The following is a 21,214-nucleotide window of genomic DNA, read 5'->3' as shown; positions in this document are numbered from 1 at the left end:
GCATAGAAACTTCTGTTGTATCAAGTCCTGTGGGTGACTCAGATAGTGCAACGTTCACTGAGAACCAGAGTCTCTTTCCTGGGCTGCACAGGGATCGCTTGCACACAGACTGATGATTTAACTGGACCTGACAGACCCTAGGTATGGTGTTTTTTGAGAGCCTCCCATGATTATGATGCGCTTTCCATGTGCAGGCTGGAGGCCACTTCTTTATGCTGATGGCTGAGGTTTAAGTTAGTCAGGCACTAGGGGTTGGGAAAGGCCACGAAGGGTCCTCCAAGCAGATGTGCAAAGGCCCAGCGTAGGGGTGTTGATGTCAGGGACGTGTTAGGGCTAGTGAGAACACACAAGAAAACGGGCTTAAAATAGGTTCACATCTGCAGAATCCAGTGTATATTGTGGTGCTTCTGAAACCTCGATGTATGTAGACATCGCCTGAGGGTCTTATAGGAACAGACTCCTAGGCAGTAAGTGTGGGGTGTAGGAGAGAGGGATTCTGCATTTTTGGTGATGCCGGTGTGGCTGCGGACCGTACTTTGAGTAGCAAGGTCCCGCTGTTCCAGCTTCCCTGAAGCTTACTTATCAAAGAGTGGACGAGAGTTGCAGAGGGATATATCTATGCATCAGTCCCAGGGCCAACATCAGGGCATCCAGCCGGAGAGAACTGTGGACGGCCCTTGCTAGATGGATATGTTTTGAGGGAAGGAAAGAGTCAGCCTAGCACAACCTTCCGGCCTGCTCTTCTGATTATGATCCATCAAGGTCGTACCGCTTTTAGCTGGGCTGTACCTCCCCTGCCTCCTCCCCGCGCCAATCTAGCTGAGTGCATCTTCAGCCAGGCCAGCAGACCAGCTCATTAGGTGACCGGAGCTCTCTGCAACCTGCCAGCCAGCCAGGGGGGCGCTGGCCGAGGAAGGGCAGCTCTCCCGGGGCCTGGGCCCACCTTCCCTCGCTGACAGCCCGGGGCCTGCGGCAGAGCCCGGTTCTGCAGCGGCCCCTCGCACTTGGCTCGCACTTCTGGGCGCTGTCCATGGTGGCTGCATCCTTCTGAGCGCCACGTCAGGAGGCCGCACGGGGCCCTGCGATTGGCCGCGGAGCCCCTCGCCATCCCTGGAGGTGGCGCCGGCAGCGCAGGCTCGGGGCCCCCGGGCGGCACACCCACTTTCCTTATTAGGGCTGAGACGCGAGCCCGGACCGGCTGGGCGCGGGGTGGGCGGGAGACTTGGGGCCAAATAGCCCCGGGCGCAGTCCCCGCCTGGCCGCCGGGAGCGGCGGAGGGAGCGGCCTGTCTCCGCGCCCCCAGGACCGCTTTCCTGACGCCCAGATCCTCCTCCTCTCCCGCCGGGTACCGGGCTCCACATTTCTCGCAGAGACATGGAAGAATTTTTGCAACGCGCCAAATCTAAACTGGTAAGTCGAGGGAGCCAGGCTGCGCGCGCGCGTGCTCAGGAGAAGCGGGAAGGAAAGGGTGTTGCCGCAGAGGAGGAAGAGACAAACTTTGCGGCTTAGTTGTCAGTGCGTTGGGACTGTCGCCCGGAGCCTGGGAACTCTGCTCCCGAAAGCACCCCGCGGCCTCCACGGGCCTCCGGCCTCGGCTGGGCACGGTGCAGAGCCGGGCGGCGCCTGGCTGCAGTCGGGCCGCCCTGTCCAGCCCTGGTCCCCGTGGCCCGACGCTGGAGAGGACTAGATGGGGCTTGCTCCGGTGGGAGAGCAGGTTGAATGGGAGTGGCCTTCCTTGAGGAAAAGAACCCGGCCTTCTGCAGATGTAAAAGGAAAATAAGAATCCCCAGGACTGGACTTTAGCTGGGAATGCTGAAACCCTAGGAGGAAGTGGGAGGACGGCTGGGAGGGGATCTGCAAAGGTCTGCTGTGTTTATCTGAGCACCCCCAGCAGAGCTTGCTCCACTGCAGATCAGGGAGCGTCCAGTGGGTTCTGGGTCTCTGATCTGTGTTCACATCCGTAAATTGGGGAAGAAGCTGAAAGGGGAAAGCCCAGCTCTTGCCAGCGACACGAGGCTTGCCAGGCTCTCATTCTCCTGGGCGGAGACCCGCACAGTGGCCTGGTCTCGTCTCTTTCACTGTATCACCATCCAAACAGTGGGTGACAAAATTACTGTGCGTGTTGACAGTCGCCGCACATTCTGGAACGACGCACCGGGCACTTCCCTGATTCCAAAGTGTCTTGGCTCTCCAGCTTAGCTGTCATAAACATAATGGGAATGTTTCTGTTTGAGCACTTAAAGAAAAGCCTGTGCTCGTTCAGAGGCAATGTCTTTAATGAACAGTGAAAGCACTTTTTACAGGCCGGGCAAAGAAAGAAATGCATAATTTATGATGCCTTGAACATCTAAACTGTCATAGACGCCAAAACATAGTCTGCATAAAGGTGATGTCCACGTCACAAGGCAGGATATTTGGGAAATTATTCCCATAGCTCACCCACCCTGGCACAACAGAGGGAGTGCAGGGCGCGGGCCCCTTGAGATGCCCAAGCCTCCATTCACAGTGTGGAGGCAGAGGGATCTGTACTGCGGTCTAACCGTGAGGATCTTATAACAGGTCACTAAAGTTGATTAATGGCATATAATTGCTTTGTTCTCTACCTTCAGGTTCCCAGAGAGTTGGATGTTTGTGGGGATTTTAGAACTGAGGACGCTGGTGGTCACCCCACGCTGATTGACCCTCTTAGAGTTTTTCTAGAGCATCTGCACAAAAATCCTTATCGCAGGAGCTCCAGAACTAGTTTGTATCTCTGAGGGTATCAGCCCATGCCCTGCCTTACCCACTACTGGGTGAGAAATGTCCCAGCACTTAAGTGCATCTGGGCAGCTTCTTTGTGTGTGCGTGCGGATGAGAACAAGTGGTGATGAAGGGTGAACCCAGAGCTGGGGCTGCTGATGCTCCACTCCAGTCACATTTGTTTTATCAACATCTTCACAATCAACACTTAGGTCATGGAGTACGATATAAGCAGGAGGTTTGTCTCATTTCTGAAGAGCAATTGCTGTGGTGGAAATTCCCCTGTTTCAGGGTAATCAGCTGAAAGTAATGTGTAATTTATTTACCGAATCCCTTCATTAGATGAGCAATTACTCCTCATCATGAAAAAAAGACAGGAAAAAGAAGTGGTTGTTTGAAATTCTGTTCCTAGCTTCCTGAATTAACCAGAAGAACAATGACAGCTAATTTTGTCTTTTCTTGGAGTAGGTTTCTTATAGACATCGCTTTTGGCCTTTCGTGTTCAACCACAAGTAAGGGGTTTTGGTCATGTGTTCTCCAGACAAATTACATTGTAGGTAATGAAATCCTTACTAATTTGCAATATTGAAGTGCAGTAGTAGATAACACCTTAGGGGATCGATAACCTTTACCATGGAGAAAAAGTTAAGTCATTATGTCATTCATTTGTAAGAGGTTTACTCATAGTGAAATGGTAGGATTTTAAAAAATTTGGCTAATCCTCTATAAAACATCTTGAGGAGAAGAACCTCATTGTGCTGATTGGCACACTTTAAACCTATTAGAACCAGAATTAGAATTTATGAATGATATATAAGCTTTTTTCTATGAGAAATTAATATAGATTTATCTATATGACACCTTAAAATGGCTAGTTGCCAGCCCCCATTACTTATTGCTTTGATATACTATAGGCATGGTACATATCTTTTAATTTATTTTGGTACTGAGGAAACTCAGTATTTCTCAGAAATAGAAGCCAGAAGCACTCTACCTCCGAGCTAACCCCCAGTACTTTTTATTTTGAAATGGGGGCTTCAAACCTGTGGTTCTCCTATTTCAGACTCCCAAGTACTGGGAATACTAGCATGCGCCCCTGTGCCAGGCTGGTAGATAGCGTTCAATGACTTTAAATAGTCAAAGTGTCCTTTGAAGTCCTAACACGACCTCATGTCATTGGGGCTGGCTACTTTCAATAAACAAAAGAAACTTTAAATTTCAAAATGGGATTCCCATTATAGATAAAATCTCCAATAATCAAAATTTTGGAGCAATTGTACCCTCCTTTTTTCTGACTGGAAACATGTATTGTTTATCTGATTGTGAGGAGAGAGGCACTGTCTCATTCTAGGCCAGGCTCTTGGGATGAACAGAAAGAAATCTTTGGAGCGGGCTGGGGGTGTTGAGGAAGTCAGGAGCTGAGTTCCATCACAGTTGGGAGATCACTCTCCTAGTTCTACTTATCAGCCCAGTCTGTACCATAAATGGTGGCAGATTCACTAACATCAGCCCGTCCTCCTTTCCCCTAAATCTCTCCCTTCTGCCACCTACCCTTGATTGGAAAAACTCAGCATTTGTCAGAAATGGTGGAAGTAAGTTCTGAGAATAGCCTCCACAGTACCTCCTGGAGCTCAGGTGGTTCCTGTGGGCCCGCACGCATCTGCCTGGTTAAGACAGGCCGGAGGGGCTGGAGAATATTTGTAAAAGCACTCGGTCAAAGGTGCAGGATAGCGGGGAGGTGGTTACTCTTGTCAAGCACAGTCTTGACAAATGTGGAATGGTAACCCTGGGATCCACACAGTGGTTGTTAAGTCAGTAGAAAGCACAGAGTGAAATTTTGCTGTTTCATATTAAATTGTGTACCTGTAAAAAAAAGGGGGGGGGTAGAGTAAGCAGTGAGCGCGTCTTCCTCCGAGAGTAGAGGTGGTGCTCACCGGGTGATGCTTGTAGGCTGGGCTCTGTCCCCTGGCGTGAGAGCCCAGACGTGTGGCTCACCTGGCTGCTCACCGCTGGACCTGAAACGACATTGAAAACAGTTTCTCTTTCTCCCTCCAGAGCCCACTCGGCTTTCCCTCCACCTGCCCATTCAGAGTTTCTGTGGGGTAAAAATGAAATCATGTAATTCCAGGTCAGTCCTTGAGTTTTAGACTTGCATTCCATTTTTATTTTATTTATTTATTGTGGTACTAGGATTGAACCCAGGGCCATTCTACCTTTGAGCTACACCCTGAAACCTATTTATTTATTGTGATTTTGGGGCTTGAACTCAGAGGAATTCTACCTCCAAGCTACACCCCCTCAGCCCTTTTATAATATTTTGTTTTGAAAGTAGGATTTTGCTAGGTTGCTGAGAGGCTCTCTAGGGCTGAAGCTGACCTCAAACTCTCAAATATTCTTGTCTCAGCTTCCCAAGTACTAGGATTACAGGCATGTGCCACCATGCCTGGCACATATATATATTGGTATTCAGCATTGAACCTAGGGGCATTCTGTCTCTGAGCTATCCCCCGCAACCTTTTATAATTTTTTGAAATTTGAAACAGGGTCTTGCTGAGTTGCTGAGGCTGACCTGGAACCTGTGATCCTCCTGTCCCAGTCTCCCAAGTATTGGGATTACAGGCGTGCACCATCGCACCTGGCTTGCTTTCCGCTTTTAGTTACACTATTGCTATGGTGGTTCCTAGACATTCTTAGTTACACCATCTGTATGGTTAAAAAATTGAAGGAGGGTAGAGAATGAGGGCTCTCTGCCCTTGCCTGTGACTTAGGAAATGCCCCCAACATCAAAGGGGTCAGTTCAGAAAAGGATAACTCAGGGCTGGGCGTGGTGGCACATGCTGTAATCCCAGCATTTGGGAGGCTGAGACAGGAGGATCGCAGTTCAAGGACAGCCTCAGTACTGAGTGAGGCCCTTCGCAACTCAGTGAGACCCTGTTTCAAAAATAAAAGACTAAACCATAGGGCTGGAGGTGTAGCTTGGAGGGAGAATTCCATCCCCGGTACCACAAAAAATAAGAAAGAAAGAAAGAAAGAAAGAAAGAAAGAAAGAAAGAAAGAAAGAAAGAAAGAAAGAAAGGGAAAGGAAGGAAAGAAAGGAAGAAAAGGATAACTCATGGAGGAGAATGGCTCCACACTCCACCTTCTCTTGAATTTGGGGTAGAGTTGATAAAAAATGAAAATCACCCCGGGAGGGATAGAGAGCCCTGGGGCTCTGCTGCAGGAAGCCAGAGTCCCCAAGGGTGCAGACTGGCTGCTGGGCCTCCCTCAGTGCCCCAGGCTACCAGCTGATGTGACTCCAGCAGCTGCAGATGGGCAGGGATCACTCCAGCCCACGCCCTCCAGCCAGCCTTGGAGGGGCCGGCCAGCTGCCGCTGGAAGGATGCGGCCACACCGGCGCCCCAGGACTGCAGCCGGGGGATGCACCTGCCACTCAGCAGCGACAGCTGTGGAGGAAGGCTCAGGTCTGCAGTGGGCAGTAGTGATGCTGGAGGACGTAAATGTCAACTTCCACTCTGCGGTACACAGTCTAAGGATAAGGATGCACATTAGAACTCTAAAGAGCAACTGCATTAGCGTGGATACAGGACGTGGAGCTTAAAGAGACAGAGAGGGAAACACTGCAGCATGTCTGCAGAATAATCAGTCTTTTTAGAAATTGGAGGATCAGATTTTTCCTGCTTCCCTCTGTGGGGAGAAGGTGCAAGTTAGTTTTAAAAAAAAGACTGTTTACAAATGTGTTTTAAAAGGCCACTGTGGAGAGGAGTGATGGTGGGGAAACCGCAGGGCAGTTTCACCTGCGGAGCTGAGCGCATGCCCATCCACTCTGGTCCGTTGCCAGTGAGGGCGGGCGCTCCTGCCTCTTGCCAGAGCACTTATGGGCAGGAAGCACAGGAATCCAGAGCACTACCATGAGTAAGGTGCCGCCCCTTGGAGGCTGAGGAGAACCAAGCCCTTGATTACTTTTTCCTGGAGTCAGCCCCATTTCTCATTGCCTGAGCATCCAGACCAACCGCTGGGGATTGCTCCCGTCCTGGGACTTTCAGAAAAGAACCGGACTTTTCCAGTGTAAACAGATCTGAGAGAGGACTGGTTTGTCTCAAAGGAAAAGAAGCACTCACTATCCTCAGACAGCAGCTTGGGTCTTGGAGGACCTGCGGTCAGGTGAGCTTGGACGCTCTTTAGTCTGTGATCTGGGGACTATTTTATGTCAATGAAGTAAAAAGCTGACAGCTTTGGTATAACCTGTTGGTTTCGATGTAGCTTTTATTTGGGCAGACGTTGGCATTGTTGGGGTTTGGTGTATGAATCTGGAGAGCGATTGTAAGCCACGGTGGCTGATGCTAGAGGCTTTCTTCTTCCATTACATCTACCCTTCCATGGAGTGATACCCAAGCAGAGAAAAGGGAGGAAGGGATGTGTGGGTTTGGATGAAGGCTGCAATAAAGAAGAGACCAGAGAGGCAAAGGGCATGATGCAGCCTTGGTTAGCGATTCTTCTTGAACTCTGGGATTAGAGAGTCATAGAGTCTGTAATCTTTGAAAGGAAACTGAGGAGGGGCAGGGTTGATATATTCTGGAATTGACATTTATGTGATATAAAGGATATCTCTGAATTTTTGCAGTACTTAACCTGCACAGTCATACATGGCTGCCCTGTCAGAGGCACTGAAATAACCTACTCAAATACTCTGGCCAGTCCTGATGGCCCCTACTTGTAATCCTGAAACCTGGGAGGCTGAGATCCTTGAGGAAGGTCTCGGGTTTGAAGCCAGCCTCAGCAACTTAGCAAGGGCCTCAGCAACTTAGTGAGAACCTGTTTCAAAATAAAATGAGCTAGAGTGTAGCTCAAAAGTGGAACCCCACTACGTAATTCTATCCCCAATACACACACACACACACACACACACACACACACACACACACACAGTCTGGCACTGTCCCATTTCTTTCTGAGCCCTGTGGGGTTGGGGTTGAGCTTTGGTCTCTAGAGAGAAAGAGGTTACCTTTCTTTCTCATAGCTCTTATGAGGTTAATGGGCTTGTTTGATTAGTGCTAAAGTGGTGAGTATAGATTGCCCTGAAAAATCAGACCCACAAAGTTGGGTTTAGAAAACCTAAACTAATCAATCACACAGCTTTTGAGTTCTTCAGGTGGGAAGTAGACTCATGTCGTCTAGATTGTGGGTTTGTTGTGAGGTCGACATGTTGCATCTTCAGCTTTAGTACGATACTTGATGGCCACCTCTCCACTTGCCCCCAACCAGTCCTCTTCCGTAGGTCCTTATCTTAATGAATGTAATGATCATATGTAATGATCATACATCCCTTTCTCCAACTGGAAGCTTCCTTCTCCTCTGTCCTTTGCCTCCCCCCACAGATCCTAGGCACCACTCAGCCACCGGGTGACTGTGCAGGCTGCTGGTCTCCTGCAAACCACCTCGTTGATGCTGGAGCAGAGGGAGCGTCAGGCACTCAATGCTCAGAGCATCTCCTTGCCTCCCCCCACCCTCTGAAACCTCACCATCACTTTCCATCACACTTGGGAGAATGGACAGCGCTTTTAGCTGCTATAAAGAAGCCACTTTCTTCTGGCTTCTCCTGCTCTCCTTGGCTTAAATGGCTTCCATCTCTTCTTCAAAGGGGAGGGAGGCAAGGAAGGAAGCTGAGTGAGCTCACCCTTCCCACCCTTGGGTTTGTCAGCTTTTTAAATAATGAACTCAGATCATTTCTCTCAGTTTGTCATTATATTCCTATTGGGCTTGTTTGATTAGTGCTAATTTGGTGAGAATAGAGATTGAGGTCTGTATATGATTTTGTTCCTCATGTGTCTCAGGGGCCTGGCACAGTAATGCTCAGAAAGTGTTTTTAGAATGAATGAAGCCATAAAGCAAAAGTTCTGCTCAAAGCTTGGTGCACTGCAGTGTTTAAATAATAAAAGAACTGGATGACCAGCCCCAGGCTCCGGGAGATCTGAAGCTGCCTAGTGACGGCATGTAGGATGCAGGTTGGTTTGCTAGAAGGCGAGGAAGAGTAGAGCCAAGGAGTGCTGAGCACTTTCGACAAACCGTTATTACAAATTAGAAGGTTCATTGTTATCCATGTCTGTTCAAACCTGTAAATACTGGTTGAATTAAGTCATCAGTGAAGAAGGCAGAAGGGAAGAATGGGGCATGAAATGTCTCTGCAAACCACATGGGATGGGTGAGCAAACGGTGGAACGGTTAGAGCTCCGCGTCCTCCCTGGTTCTCTTCACAGACTGAAAGGTGGACAGCCCCAACCCCAGCCAGCATGCCATGTTGGCCCAGCCTGTTCTCTGTGTCTGCACCAGTATGAACATGAGAGCGACTGGCAGGGAAGCCTTCAGAGTCTTTGAGGGGAAAGTTAAGGCACCCACCTTCCTGGCCAGCCTGGGCTCTGCTGACCTGTCACGTGGGATAAACTCATGCAAGGTCCCAAATCAGAACTTTTGTCCACCTGGTGGTGTTTGTGACGGAGCACAAGCGTGGTCTTTCACTTCGTCTCTCAGGGATATGACCAGACATTCCCAGGTACTTTTAGTAGCCGGGAAGGCAAGAGTCTTGCTGAAATGAGGCTGTCTATAAAATTACATACCTTTGGTTTTATGCATTTGACATTCTTTGCTTGGGCTGCCAGGAAGCTCAAAACTATGTTGGTGTCTAATTTCCTTAATTTCATGTTTCTGAAATAATTTTTTTATACTTAGTTGTTACCTTGTTGTATCTTTTTAGATTATTTTTGGTTTTAATGTCTATTTATCTTTTATTATAAGTGTCTTAGCCTTTTGGCCACTGGCAAGAACACTTTGTTATAATGCATTTGATCTTGAGTATCTTTTGGCAACAGGTCAAATTCTCAATTTGAGTAGGGATCATCTACTCAAATTGACAATTCGCACTTTTAGAAATAGAGAGGAGGCATCAAAACAAGTAGCCGAAAGTGGAAATCGACACAATCAAAAGCTCATCTGTGTTCTTGTCCTTGATGATTGCTGAGCCCCCTTGGGAAGCGGTAACCACATGTTCCTCTATCTGAGCCCATAAACTGGGCACCGGGAGGCAGCCCATGGTAGAAGCCACCTTCCCTAACTCATGTCTTAGAAGATTTTCATAGAGCATGAGTTTTAGATTTGGAAGAACTTTAGAAAGACTTTGTCCTCCTTGCCCACTGAGTACAGGATAGCAGGTGGCCGAGAGCGGGGTGCTGGAGCTAGATGTCTTGATTTCAGATCCTAACTCTGCCATCTTTACTTTCTGGACACACAATCTTCGTTAGTTAACCCTGCCTCCCTTGAGTATTTCCCTTTTCTTTTCCTTCATTCCTTCCTCTCTCTCTCTCTCTCTCTCTCTCTCTCTCTCTCTCTCTCTCTCTCTCTCTTTCTTCTCTTTTCTTTTGCGGTACTGGGGGTGGAATCCAGGGGCAGTCTTCTTCCAAGCTACAGGCCCAGCCTCCCCCCTTTTTTTTGGTGGTACTAGGGATGGAACCCTTCTACCTCGGGCTACACTCCCAGACCTATTTTTTATATTTTTTAATTTGGAAACAGGGTCTCTCTTAAGCCAGTGAGGCTGGCTTCGAACCTGCGCGATCCTCCTATCCCGCCTCCCAAGTGCGGGGATTACAAGCATGCACCACCACGCCTAGCTATTTTTTATTCTTTATTTTGAAACAGGGTCTCACTGAGTTGCAAAGGGCCTCACTAAGTAACTGAGGCTGGCTGCAAACTGTGATCCTCCTGTCCCAGCCTCCCAAATGCTGGGCTTACAAGCTGTGAACCACCACACCTGGCTGAGTATTAATTTTTTTGTCTGTGAACTGGGAACAATAATAGAATTCCTCTTCCAGTGCTACTGAAGGTACGCGTGTACCAAGATAAGAACAAGATCTCCATCCATAGTATCCAAACATGAAAAGGGCCACAAGTGGCAAAGAGCCAGGTAGACCCTGTACACATTTCAGAGAAACAAGAACAATTCTTAGCTCTCTTTGTTTTAACTAGAATATGTTGGCTACCTCTTTCGGCTTGGAGATACTTTTGTTTTTTTCATTTAACCCCCACAATGATCTTGTAAGGCGGGGATTACTTTTGTCAGTGGAGGAAACTGAGACTCAGCAAGGTAGGAGGTTTGCCCACGGTGCATAGCCGACAAAGGGAGTTTGCTTCCTGCCATTCCAAGACTCTCCCCTGCTGCCTGTGCCTGTCCCCACAAGATCCTCGGAACATTTTATTCTCTTTAAATTAAAAGTGAGCAGTTGGTGGACTTCCGGGAAGATGGCGACCGAGAAAAGCGGGGCTTAAGAGCCCTGCTAACAACAAATATCCATTACCACAAAATCAGCACCTTTCAAAGCCAGAAAACAACATCACCAGAGAAACAAAAAAAATCACCAGGCTCCAGAGAGAAAGCGGACTGAGAACAGAGCCACAGAGGAGATCCTCACGCCCGAGGACGCAGCAGACGCGGCAGCAGCGCCATACTGCCGGTGGCACCAGCGAATTCACGGGACGGCCACAGCAAGCCAAGGGGAGCCACTGCGGAACAGCCAGGCGGGATTTCTCGGCGCAGAGGACATCTAAAGCTCCCAGTGTCTGAGCTCAGCACACGCTGCAGGGATTCAGAGTGGAAATCAAAACCAAGTAAAAAAAAAAAAAAAACGCCAGCCCAACAGCCGAGGGAGTAGCAGCGGCGCCATATTGCCACCGGCAGCAGCAGCAGCGAATTCACTACAGCTACATCTGCGTACTCAAGAACAGTGAGTCAAATTGCGGGCCACAGCGGAGAAATCCCAGTACTGTACTTACTGGGAATTGACCCAGTGGGAGAGGGGCGGTGGCAGTGATATCACACCATAGGAGAACGTGCAACCTGGCATCCCCTACAGTCTAAAGCAGCCTCTATCGACTCTCTGGGTCGGAGACTCTGTGATACAACCCAGTAAAGGAGTAGTGGGGTCTGAGATACTACTGACTCGAGATCCAGAGCACCTTAAGTGAAGTCATAGTGACCCAAGGGAAGAACCCAGAGAAGGCACAAACTTCCGAAATCATGGGAAAGAGGAATAATACTGGAGCAATGAATGCTCACAACCCCACAACATCAGAACCCGATAAAACAGAAAATCAGAGATTTCTAGAAGATCAAATCAGGAAAATAACTGTAGAAATAATAGAGGTGCTTCGAAAAGAACTCAGAGAGAGCCAAAAAGAGATAAAGGATGCAATTAATGAAGTAAAGGCCTCAATTCAAAGCACAAACAACCGATTAGAACACATGGAGAACAGAATCTCGCTCTTAGAAGATGATCATTCCAAAAATGAACGCATAGTTTCTAATCTAGGAAAAAATATCCGACAGCAGGAATCTGATATTGAAGACATATGGGCCCATTTTAAGAGAGCTAACCTAAGAATAATTGGAATAGAGGAGGGAAAAGAAAGTGAAACCAAAGGGATCAACAATCTCTTCAAGGAATTAATAGCAGAAAATTTTCCAGACATAGAGCAAGAGGTCGATACGCAGGTCCAGGAAACTTATAGATCTCCCTTTAGACAGGATCAGAGAAGAGGATCCCCACGCCACATAATTGTCAAAATGACCAATGTGGAAGCCAAGCAGAGAATCTTAAAGGCAACAAAAGCAAAGGGCCAAGTGACATTCAGAGGCAAACCAATTAGAATCACTCCAGACTTCCCAAACCAAGTCATGAGAGACAGAAGGGCTTGGAGTAACATATTCCAAACTCTGAAAGAAAACAACTTCCAGCCAAAAATTTCCTACCCAGCAAAACTTTCTATCAAATTAGATGGAGAAATAAGAAGCTTCCATGACAAACAGAAACTGAAGGAATTTATGTCTTCAAAACCAGCACTAGAGAAAATACTCAAAGAGATTAACTACAAAGAAGAAATAGGTAACACACATCAGAACTAGAGAAACAAGATTTTCCATCCAACAGACAACTAAGATTGGTTATCTGTGGAGATTCATTATTTATGTTAGTCTGTTACCTATCTCTAAAGGGTATTGTTTGCCTTTATTGTTGCTAATTTTTAGGATTTCTAGTTGGAATATTAATATACCTTCAGATATAGCATTTGGAAATATTTTATCCCATTCTATTAGTAACTGTTAACTCTGTTTACATTGTCTTTGGATATACAATATGTTTTTTATTTTTTAGGGAGTTTGTATACTCTTCTGTTGCCTGTGCCATTGAAATCATAACCAAGAAATCACTGCCAATTTCAATGTTGTGAGGTTTTATGACCCAGATTTTCTCCTAAAAGTTTATAGTCTTAAGATTTATATTTAGGTCTTTTATCTATTTTGAGTTAATATTTGTATATGGGATTAGGTAAGGGTCCAATTTTATTCTTTTCCATGTAATTATTATTTTTCAACAATATTTAGTTAAAAGATTATTATTTCTACCACCAAATGTTCGTGGAAACCTTGTCAAAAATAACTTGACAATATAGGGAAGAATTTAGGTCTAGGCTTTTATTTAACTCCAATGGTTTATATATCTGCCTTTAGAATAGTACTACACTGTTTCAATTATTGTAGCTTTATATGGTTTGAAATCAGAAAATATATATCTTCTAGCTTTGTTCTTTTTCAAGATCGTTGTGGGTACCTAGAGTCCATTTTCCATATTAGGATAGATTTTTTTTCTGAAAAATAAATATATAAATATATGATAGTTTCACCTAAAAAATAGAAAAAAATAGATTATCTGGTAAGAAAGAAAGCACAAAGAAATATTGAAATGTTATCTTTAAGTCATCAAAAGCTTGGTATCAGACAAATGAAACTGTTATGTGAGATTATCATTTTTAATTTTGGATAAATTGCTATAATACTAGATGTCAACTACTAAGCCAAGCATAGGAGGGGGGGATAGGGAGAGAACGGGGTGGGTATCGGGTGGGGGCTGACTGGGCAATGTGTGCATGTATGTCTACAAAAGTATGTATCCCACTATGATGTATGAATACAGTGCACCAATTAAAAATAAATATGAAAAAATAAATAAATAAATAAAAGTGAGCAGTTCAGCTGTAATCCCAGTACTTGGGAGGATGAGACGGGAGGATCACAGGTTTCAGACCAGCCTCAGCAAGTTAGACCCCTTTTTAAAATAAAAAATAAGCAGGGCGTGGTGGCACACGCTTGTAATCCCTGCACTTGGGAGGCTGAGACAGGAGGATTGCACAGGTTCGAAGCCAGCCTCAGCTACTTAGTGAGGCTCTCAGAAACACAGTGAGACCCTGTTTCCAAATAAAATATAAATTAGGTCTGGGAGTATAGCCTGGAGGTAGAAACCCTCTAGGTTCCACCCCCAGTACCACCAAATAAATAAATAAATAAATAAATAAATAAATAAATAAATAATAAAAATGGTTGGGGTATAGCTGGAAGGTAGAATGCTCTAGGATTCAATCTCCAGAAGAGAGAGAGAGAGAGAGAGAGAGAGAGAGAGAGAGAGAGAGAGAGAGAGAGAAAATAAAAGAACCTGAGAGGTATTGGGTTGGATGGTAAACTTATGTAATTGCACATACATCTTTCCCTTTGACTCAAGAGCGGTAGCACACACTTGTAATCCCAGCATTCTGGAGGCTGAGACAGGAGGATCATGGTTTGCAGACAGCCTCAGCTACTTAGTGAGGCCCTTTACAACTCAGTGAGACCCTGTTTCAAAATAAAGAATAAAAAATAGGGCTGGGGGTGTAGCTCAGAGGTAGAATGGCCCTGGGTTCCATCCCCAGTACCACACACATGATAAAACCTTTGGACAACCAAGTAATCAGCCATATTATTGACAATATATTATGAAAAATATGATGTTAGGCTACTGAATAGATTTTCTCATCCTATGCAAAAATTTTTTTTTGGGGTGGTACTGGGGTTCCTGGAAGCCCTACTCCGGGCTACACTCCCAGACCTATTTCATATTTTTGAAACAGGGTCTCTTATGCCAGCGCGGCTGGCTTCGAACCTGCGCGATCCTCCTGTCTCTGCCTCCCAAGCATGGGGATTACAAGCGTGCGCCACCACGCCCGGCATCCTATGCAAATTTGATAGAGAAAAAAATGGTGTGTAACTATCTTCTAGAGTAACTAGAAATAGTGTGGACATTTGGTGAGTTTTTAGTAAGAATACACTTTAAAAAGAGTCTACAAAAGAAAAAAAAAAACAAGGTTGTTGGCATAACTTATGTTTTGGAGGCTTTCTTCCCTGCTGCTGCTCTCCTATTGGAGCCCTGGACTGCCTGGATGGTTGAGTGACCGACTGATAGTAAGATGGAGTGGTCAACCCTGGGGACACAGCTGGGAGGAGAGAAGGCATCAGGACACAGCTCTCCATTGTGCTGGGCTTGCTGTAGCAGGAAGCTCTGGGTTATGTTCAAAACACACGGAGAGTGAAGAAAAAGGGGGAGAGAGGGAAAAGGCAGGTACAGAATGGGAGGAAAGAGAGGGATAAAAGAATTCAGGGAATCCTTAATATGCATATGGATTCAAGGGGGAAATAAGTCGGAAAAGTGGTGAATCATAAAAGAAAATTAAAAATTCAGTATGGCTGGGGATCTAGTTCAGTGGTAGAGCACCCCTGGGTTCTATCTTCAGTACTACAAATAAGAGAGGGAGAGAAAGGGAGAGAGAGGGGGAAGAAGAGAGAGAGAAAAAAAAGCAATATGAAAATTCAGGCTGCGCTGAGTTATAATGATTCTTTTCTTTTTGTGGTACTGGGAATGGAACCCAGGGGCAATCTACCTCTAGGCTACATCCCTAGTCCTAGTTGTTGGGGGCCTCTCTCTAAGTTGCTGAGGCTGGTCTTGTACTTTCATTCCTCTGTCTCAGCCTCCCAGGTGAGGATTACAGGGTGTGCCAACGTGCCCAGCTGCAGTGATTCTTATGTCTCTGGCAACATCAGCCAACTCAGCGTCCCCTGAAAGTGCGAGGTTAGGCAAGGGCAGCACTCCTTTGGGCAGGAGAGGGAAAGGGGAGGTACTGGTGAATTAAATGACCAAATTATGCTATGTTCATGTATAATGTATAACAATGAATTCCACTATCATGCATAATTATAAAGCACCAATAATTTTTTTGTGTGTCTGTGTGTGGTACTGGGGACTGAGCCCAGCGGGATCTTACCTCCGAGGTATACTGCCAGCCCTTTTGATGTTTTTTGTTTATTTGTTTATTCTGAAATAGGGTCTCGGTAGGTTGCTGAGGCTGGCCTTGAACCTATGATCCTCCTGTCTCAGCCTCTCAAGTACTGGGATTATATAGGTGTGTGCCACCATACTTTCCAATAAAAAATTTAAATCCTCAACTAGGTACCCTTAATAGACAGAAGTCTCACCAGCCAAAAATATAATATCGGGGTTTATTTTCAAAGTAATCTGTGGCATATAACCCGCGAGACCGGGAGAATAGAGGTACTTGACACTCATCTATGACCATTGAATCAGGCAAGAAATAAATCAAAAGCCAACCACAAAAAGAATAACAGGGACATATCTTCATCTCCTTTATAAAAAAATCATTACAGGTTCCACAGGATAAGCCCCAAGCTCTATCTCTGAGGCTGTTTGTGAGATGAGATCTGAAAATTATTTAGAGCAATACAGTAGCACAGCAAAGACATGTGGTGTCAGCCACCATCCTCGATGTTATTAAATATGTATTTGACCAGAATATTCACAAACTTTCTCATCTCAGAGTGGATGATAGAAATAGAGGTATAATTGCTAATAACTCATGCTGGGAATGGTTGCACAGACAGGATCAAAATCAAACAGGACCCCAAGAAGCAGATAGAGGTCTCCAGTAAGGGCGCTGCAGTTGGCGCAGGGTAAGTAGTCCTAAGTACCCATGCAGCTCTGGGCGACAGACCATCCTTGGCTTGGAGTACACGCGTGAGGTTCATAGGAAGGACCTTGAATAATAAAGGAAGGGTGGTCTTTTAAGCTTAGTGTCCTGTTTAAGAAAAAAGGTGTGGCATGTGACTGATTTCAGAAAAACTTCCTTTTCAGATCATTTAAATAGGAAAAAGTAGAAAGGAAACAGTTGCTTGGAGGAGGAGTGGTGGTGTCTGGCAGAGCATCCTGTGTCAGAGCCCTTGTTCCTAAGTGAAGCCAGATACCTGGACCACCATGTTCCAAACTAGCGACTGCAAGTCAGGCAGGAGGGGATGGGGCTAAAACGTGACCCTGGAGTGGGGCGGCTTGAATGGACCCTTCACACCCCATTCCCCGCATCCACTCCAAGTCAAGGTCTAATTTGGTTCTGGACTGAAGAAGAGCTGTGGCTGTGACCACAGGCATGGAAAAATAAGGTCTCCAAGGAAAGCCCAAGAGGGAGGGGAGAAGGTGCCGCCTTTCAGTGACCTGAAAGAGCTTTGCCGTAGAGGTCCCGCTCATGGGACCCCTTCTTTGCCTTACTTAGAACATTGGTAGTTTTAGAATGAGTGTTTTTTTAAAGGAAGTCCATCAATTAAATAAGGCAGAAATATATTTACATATCTTAGCAATTAATAAAAGAATGCAAAAAGAGAAATGTTCATATGTGCTTCCTGTTCTCCAAAGAGGATAGAGACACAAGTTCATCTGAATCAGATGTATTTCCATCCTCTCTGCATTCTTCCTACATATTTTCTGTAGCAAGTGGTCAGAGCGCCTGACCACATCAGCACCTGGCTCTGAGAAGACAGAAATGTCACAGCAGTTGGACACATCAGCTGCTCACAGCCACAGGCCCGCCTGAGAGGACTGGTCACGTACCGGCTCCAAGGAGGCAGTGTCCCTGGCTGGTCTCCAGGGAGGCTAGGGGACAAGTTGCTTCCTATTCCACATTCTCTATCTTTTATGTTGACATCTTTCCCTGGCCCTTAGCAAGCTGGTTTGGTATGCGCTCAGCATCTCTTGGATGAAATATGGGGTAGGATTCATTCCTTCATCCTTTGACGGCCACAATAAAAAAGAGGCTGCCAGAGCCACTTCGTAGGGAGGGCTGCATCTGGCAGGAAAGGGAGGGCTATCTTTCAACTGGTCCTTGAAGACTAATTCAGGCCTAATCTTTGATTCATGTTTTGTTTAATCTTTTGAGTGTTTGCCAAGATCTTTGAACAAATTATTTTTGTTTTCTTTAGACTATATGTAAATTGAAGTCTTAAAAAATATATACAGGTCGTAGAAAATAATGAAATAAGAGAAAGACTTTTTATTTTCTGGCTGAATATTTCTTTGATTATTTAACTGTGAATCTGCTTTGTAAGACTCTAAAATAAAGCCATGCATGAAGCAAAGGCATTCTGAGGTTCTGCAGCTAATCCTGTGCTTGGCACTTGGCAGACACCCCTGGACTGTGGCCTGAAATGCTATTACTCTCGGATCCAGTCTCCAGAAAAGTCCAGACATAAACTGCCTGTGGTGGATGTGGATCAAAAAGTCACCCCAGAACTGGCTTTTAAAACATTTTGAAAAATTTACTATCCTTCCAAGCCATTAGATCAGTTTGAACCTTGTGTGTGTGTGTGGGGGGGGCATTTCTCAATTCTGTGGAATTATTTCATGCCCGAAATAAGCCTCTGAGCAAGGATGGCATTCTATAAAAGCCACTCCTTTAGCAAGGGTTTCATAACTACCACTGATGTTGACTGCTTTGAGCCGTACAGTTGCTGTTGGCCTCTGGGTTGGACTTCAGCTCTCAGCAAGATGGATTTTCAGCCTCTTCATTGCTGTGTGTCCCACTGGACACACCCTGGCCCGTCACTTTAGGGAAAGATATGGAACCCAGCTGTCAAGATTCCACACATTTAAACACAGCATTCTATTGCGATTGACTTTTATTTATTATCTTTGCTGCCTAACTACTAGACATTTCACCAATTCTGGAATCACAGACCTTTGCATTGGAAACTTAGAACCAGAGATTTTTTTCAACATTGAAGCAGATGACTTCAGACTTTGTTTTAACCTCTTTATTTTATGTCACAGATTTGGTTTTTTATAAAATAATAAATTAACATTAAGGCAAATTAGGAAAATAGAAGAAAGATGAAAAACAACTTATGAAGAGAAAATAGAAAAAAGATTTGAAAATAAAAATTAGCCACCTCCACTGCAGTTGTGATTATTGATAATATTCTGACAAGTAGTTTTCTTAGTCTTTCTTCTCTGTGCATAGGATTTAAAATGTTATCCATTTTGCCAGGCATGGTGATGCATGCTTGTAATCCCTGCACTTGGGAGGCTGAGACAGGAGGATTGCACAGGTTCAAAGCCAGCCTCAGCTACTTAGTGAGGCTCTGAGCAACCTAGTGAGACACTGTTTCCAAACAAAACATAAAATAGGTCTGGGAGTATAGCCTGGAAGTAGAAAGCCCCTGGGTTCTACTACCAGTACCACCAAAAAAAAAAAAAAAAAAAAAAAAAAAAAAAAGTTATCCATTTTGGTGCCCTAATTTTTATTTTAACATTATTTATTAGACATTTTACTATATTATTATGTAGTATTCAGAATCATCTTAAATAATAGAATAGAATTAATAAAATGTGCTGTAGCTAAACATTTTGCTAGTCACCTCCTTTTGATATTGTTATAATTATACTTTAGTATAATTATACTCCACACATAAAACATTTTATTGTGTTTCACAATTATTCTTAGAATGACTTTTCAAATATGTCTTAGAATGAATTTTCAAATATTGGGACAAAGGGTCTAAACATTCTTAAGCCTTTTGACAAATCATTCCAAATTGATTTCTTGATAAAATCCTCAAAATTTCAAGGTTCATAGAGGTTTAGAAAAGTTTGCCAGTTCCATAGTACATTATGGCAGAGCCAAACACAGGGCTTTTGAAATCTGGGTCTATGCACCTAGCAAGTTTGAAAGGCTGTACAGTATGTCAGGGAGGGTAGTAAGATGATTTTGTAAATCCTGGATCTGAGCAAATGATCTGAAGCTGCCAAGATGCTAAATTAACATGATCATAACATAAATTATGCCATGCCCGTACAGCTGCTATTTGAGGCCACATGGTAGAATTCACCTGGCGAGGTCACCTCCTGTTTTGTTTTCTCTTCCTCTTTCAATTATTTCAAAGAAACTGAACCTCACAGTGCAACGAGGCTGGTTGCTGTGATATAGTCAGGCTTCCACATCCAATGTCAAGTTAAATGCCACCTTCTTCCTCTCCCATCTTGTCATGGTCCACTTCCACTCGGCTGGTTGTGATCACATGGGCTCGGGCTCAGGGTCATAAGTGCAGCTGGTGCTCTGTATCCACGGGCTCTACACCCGTGGATTCTGCCAGCCTAGAACATATTAGAAAAAAATTGCAAAGCCAGGCCTGATGGCACACACTTGTAATCCCAGTACTTGGGAGGCTGAGACAGAAGGATCACAGATTTAAGGCCAGTCTCAGCTACTTAGTGAGGCCCTCTGCAACTTACTGAGACCTTGTTTCAAAATAAAGAATAAAAATCAGGCTGGGGGTGTAGCTCAGAGGTAGAATGCCCCCAATTCGAGACCTGAATGTGTACTGAGCATGTGCAGGCTTCCCCCTTGCCTACAGTAGAACAATGTCTACATAGCACTTCAGCATCTAGGTATTATAAGTAATCTAGAGATGATTCAAAGAATACAGGAGAACGTGCCTAGGCTGTATGCAAATTCATGCCATTTCACATAGGGAACTTGAGCAGCTGTAGAACTGAGTATCTTCAGGGCCTTCTGGAACCATTTCCCGAAGACAGCCAGGGATGAAGGGATGACTGTAATTGGTGGTATTTGACTTCATGATTCTTCTCACCCTTATGCTCTCATCTGATCAACCTTGGATAGGGATCATGTTATTATAGTTTTGTCACAGATGGGAATAAGTCTAGAGAGCTGAAATCCTGCCTAGCCTAAGGACACATGGCCAGCTAGTTTAGTGGGAGAGCTGGGCTTTCTGATTCCCAAGCATCTGCGGAAACAAAGACTTAGCACATTCTTTCAAAAGATAGTTTTTTTTTGTTGTTGTTGTTTTTTTTAGGTACTGGGGATGGAACCCAATATTCTACCTCCAAGCTACAACCCCAGCCCTATTTTTTATTCTTTATTTTGAAAGAGTGTCTCACTGAGTTGGGAAGAGCCTCACTAAGTAGCTGAGGTTGTCTCTGAACTGTGATCCTCCTGTCTCAGCCTCCCAAATGCTGGGATTACAAGTGTGCACCACCACGCCCGGCTCTCAAAAGATAGTTTAAAAGTCTTATTGAGACTTGGATAGTTTAGCTTTATCTGCATAAAAGAAAATGCAGGCACTTTCCAGGGAGGAGACTGTCTAATGGTGAAATCAAGTCGTGCTGATTGAGTTGTCCTTGGTGCAAGAACACAAGCTTTGGAGCTTCCGGGATGGACTCCGATGTCGTTTGTAAGTGTGAGATTAATGCACGTGTCACTGGTGTTC

At 45.2% G+C, this 21,214-nt stretch overlaps 1 protein-coding gene across 2 annotated transcripts in view; it reads left to right on the top strand.

Moving 5' to 3' along the window:
* Positions 1-1,374: 1,374 nt before the first annotated feature.
* Positions 1,375-21,214, top strand: part of PRUNE2 (prune homolog 2 with BCH domain) — a gene marked incomplete at both ends in the record, with an annotated part of 276,889 nt that continues 257,049 nt past the window's right edge. For both annotated transcript variants that reach the window (XM_080709115.1, XM_080709114.1), the window contains one exon: positions 1,375-1,410. In XM_080709115.1, the coding sequence (XP_080565241.1) occupies positions 1,375-1,410 (36 nt within the window). The remainder of the gene's footprint in view (positions 1,411-21,214) is intronic.

This window comes from Muscardinus avellanarius, assembly GCF_963383645.1.
Source record: "Muscardinus avellanarius genome assembly, chromosome: 13".
Taxonomy (NCBI): Eukaryota; Metazoa; Chordata; class Mammalia; order Rodentia; family Gliridae; genus Muscardinus; species Muscardinus avellanarius.
This window is presented reverse-complemented; position numbering and strand designations above follow the sequence as displayed.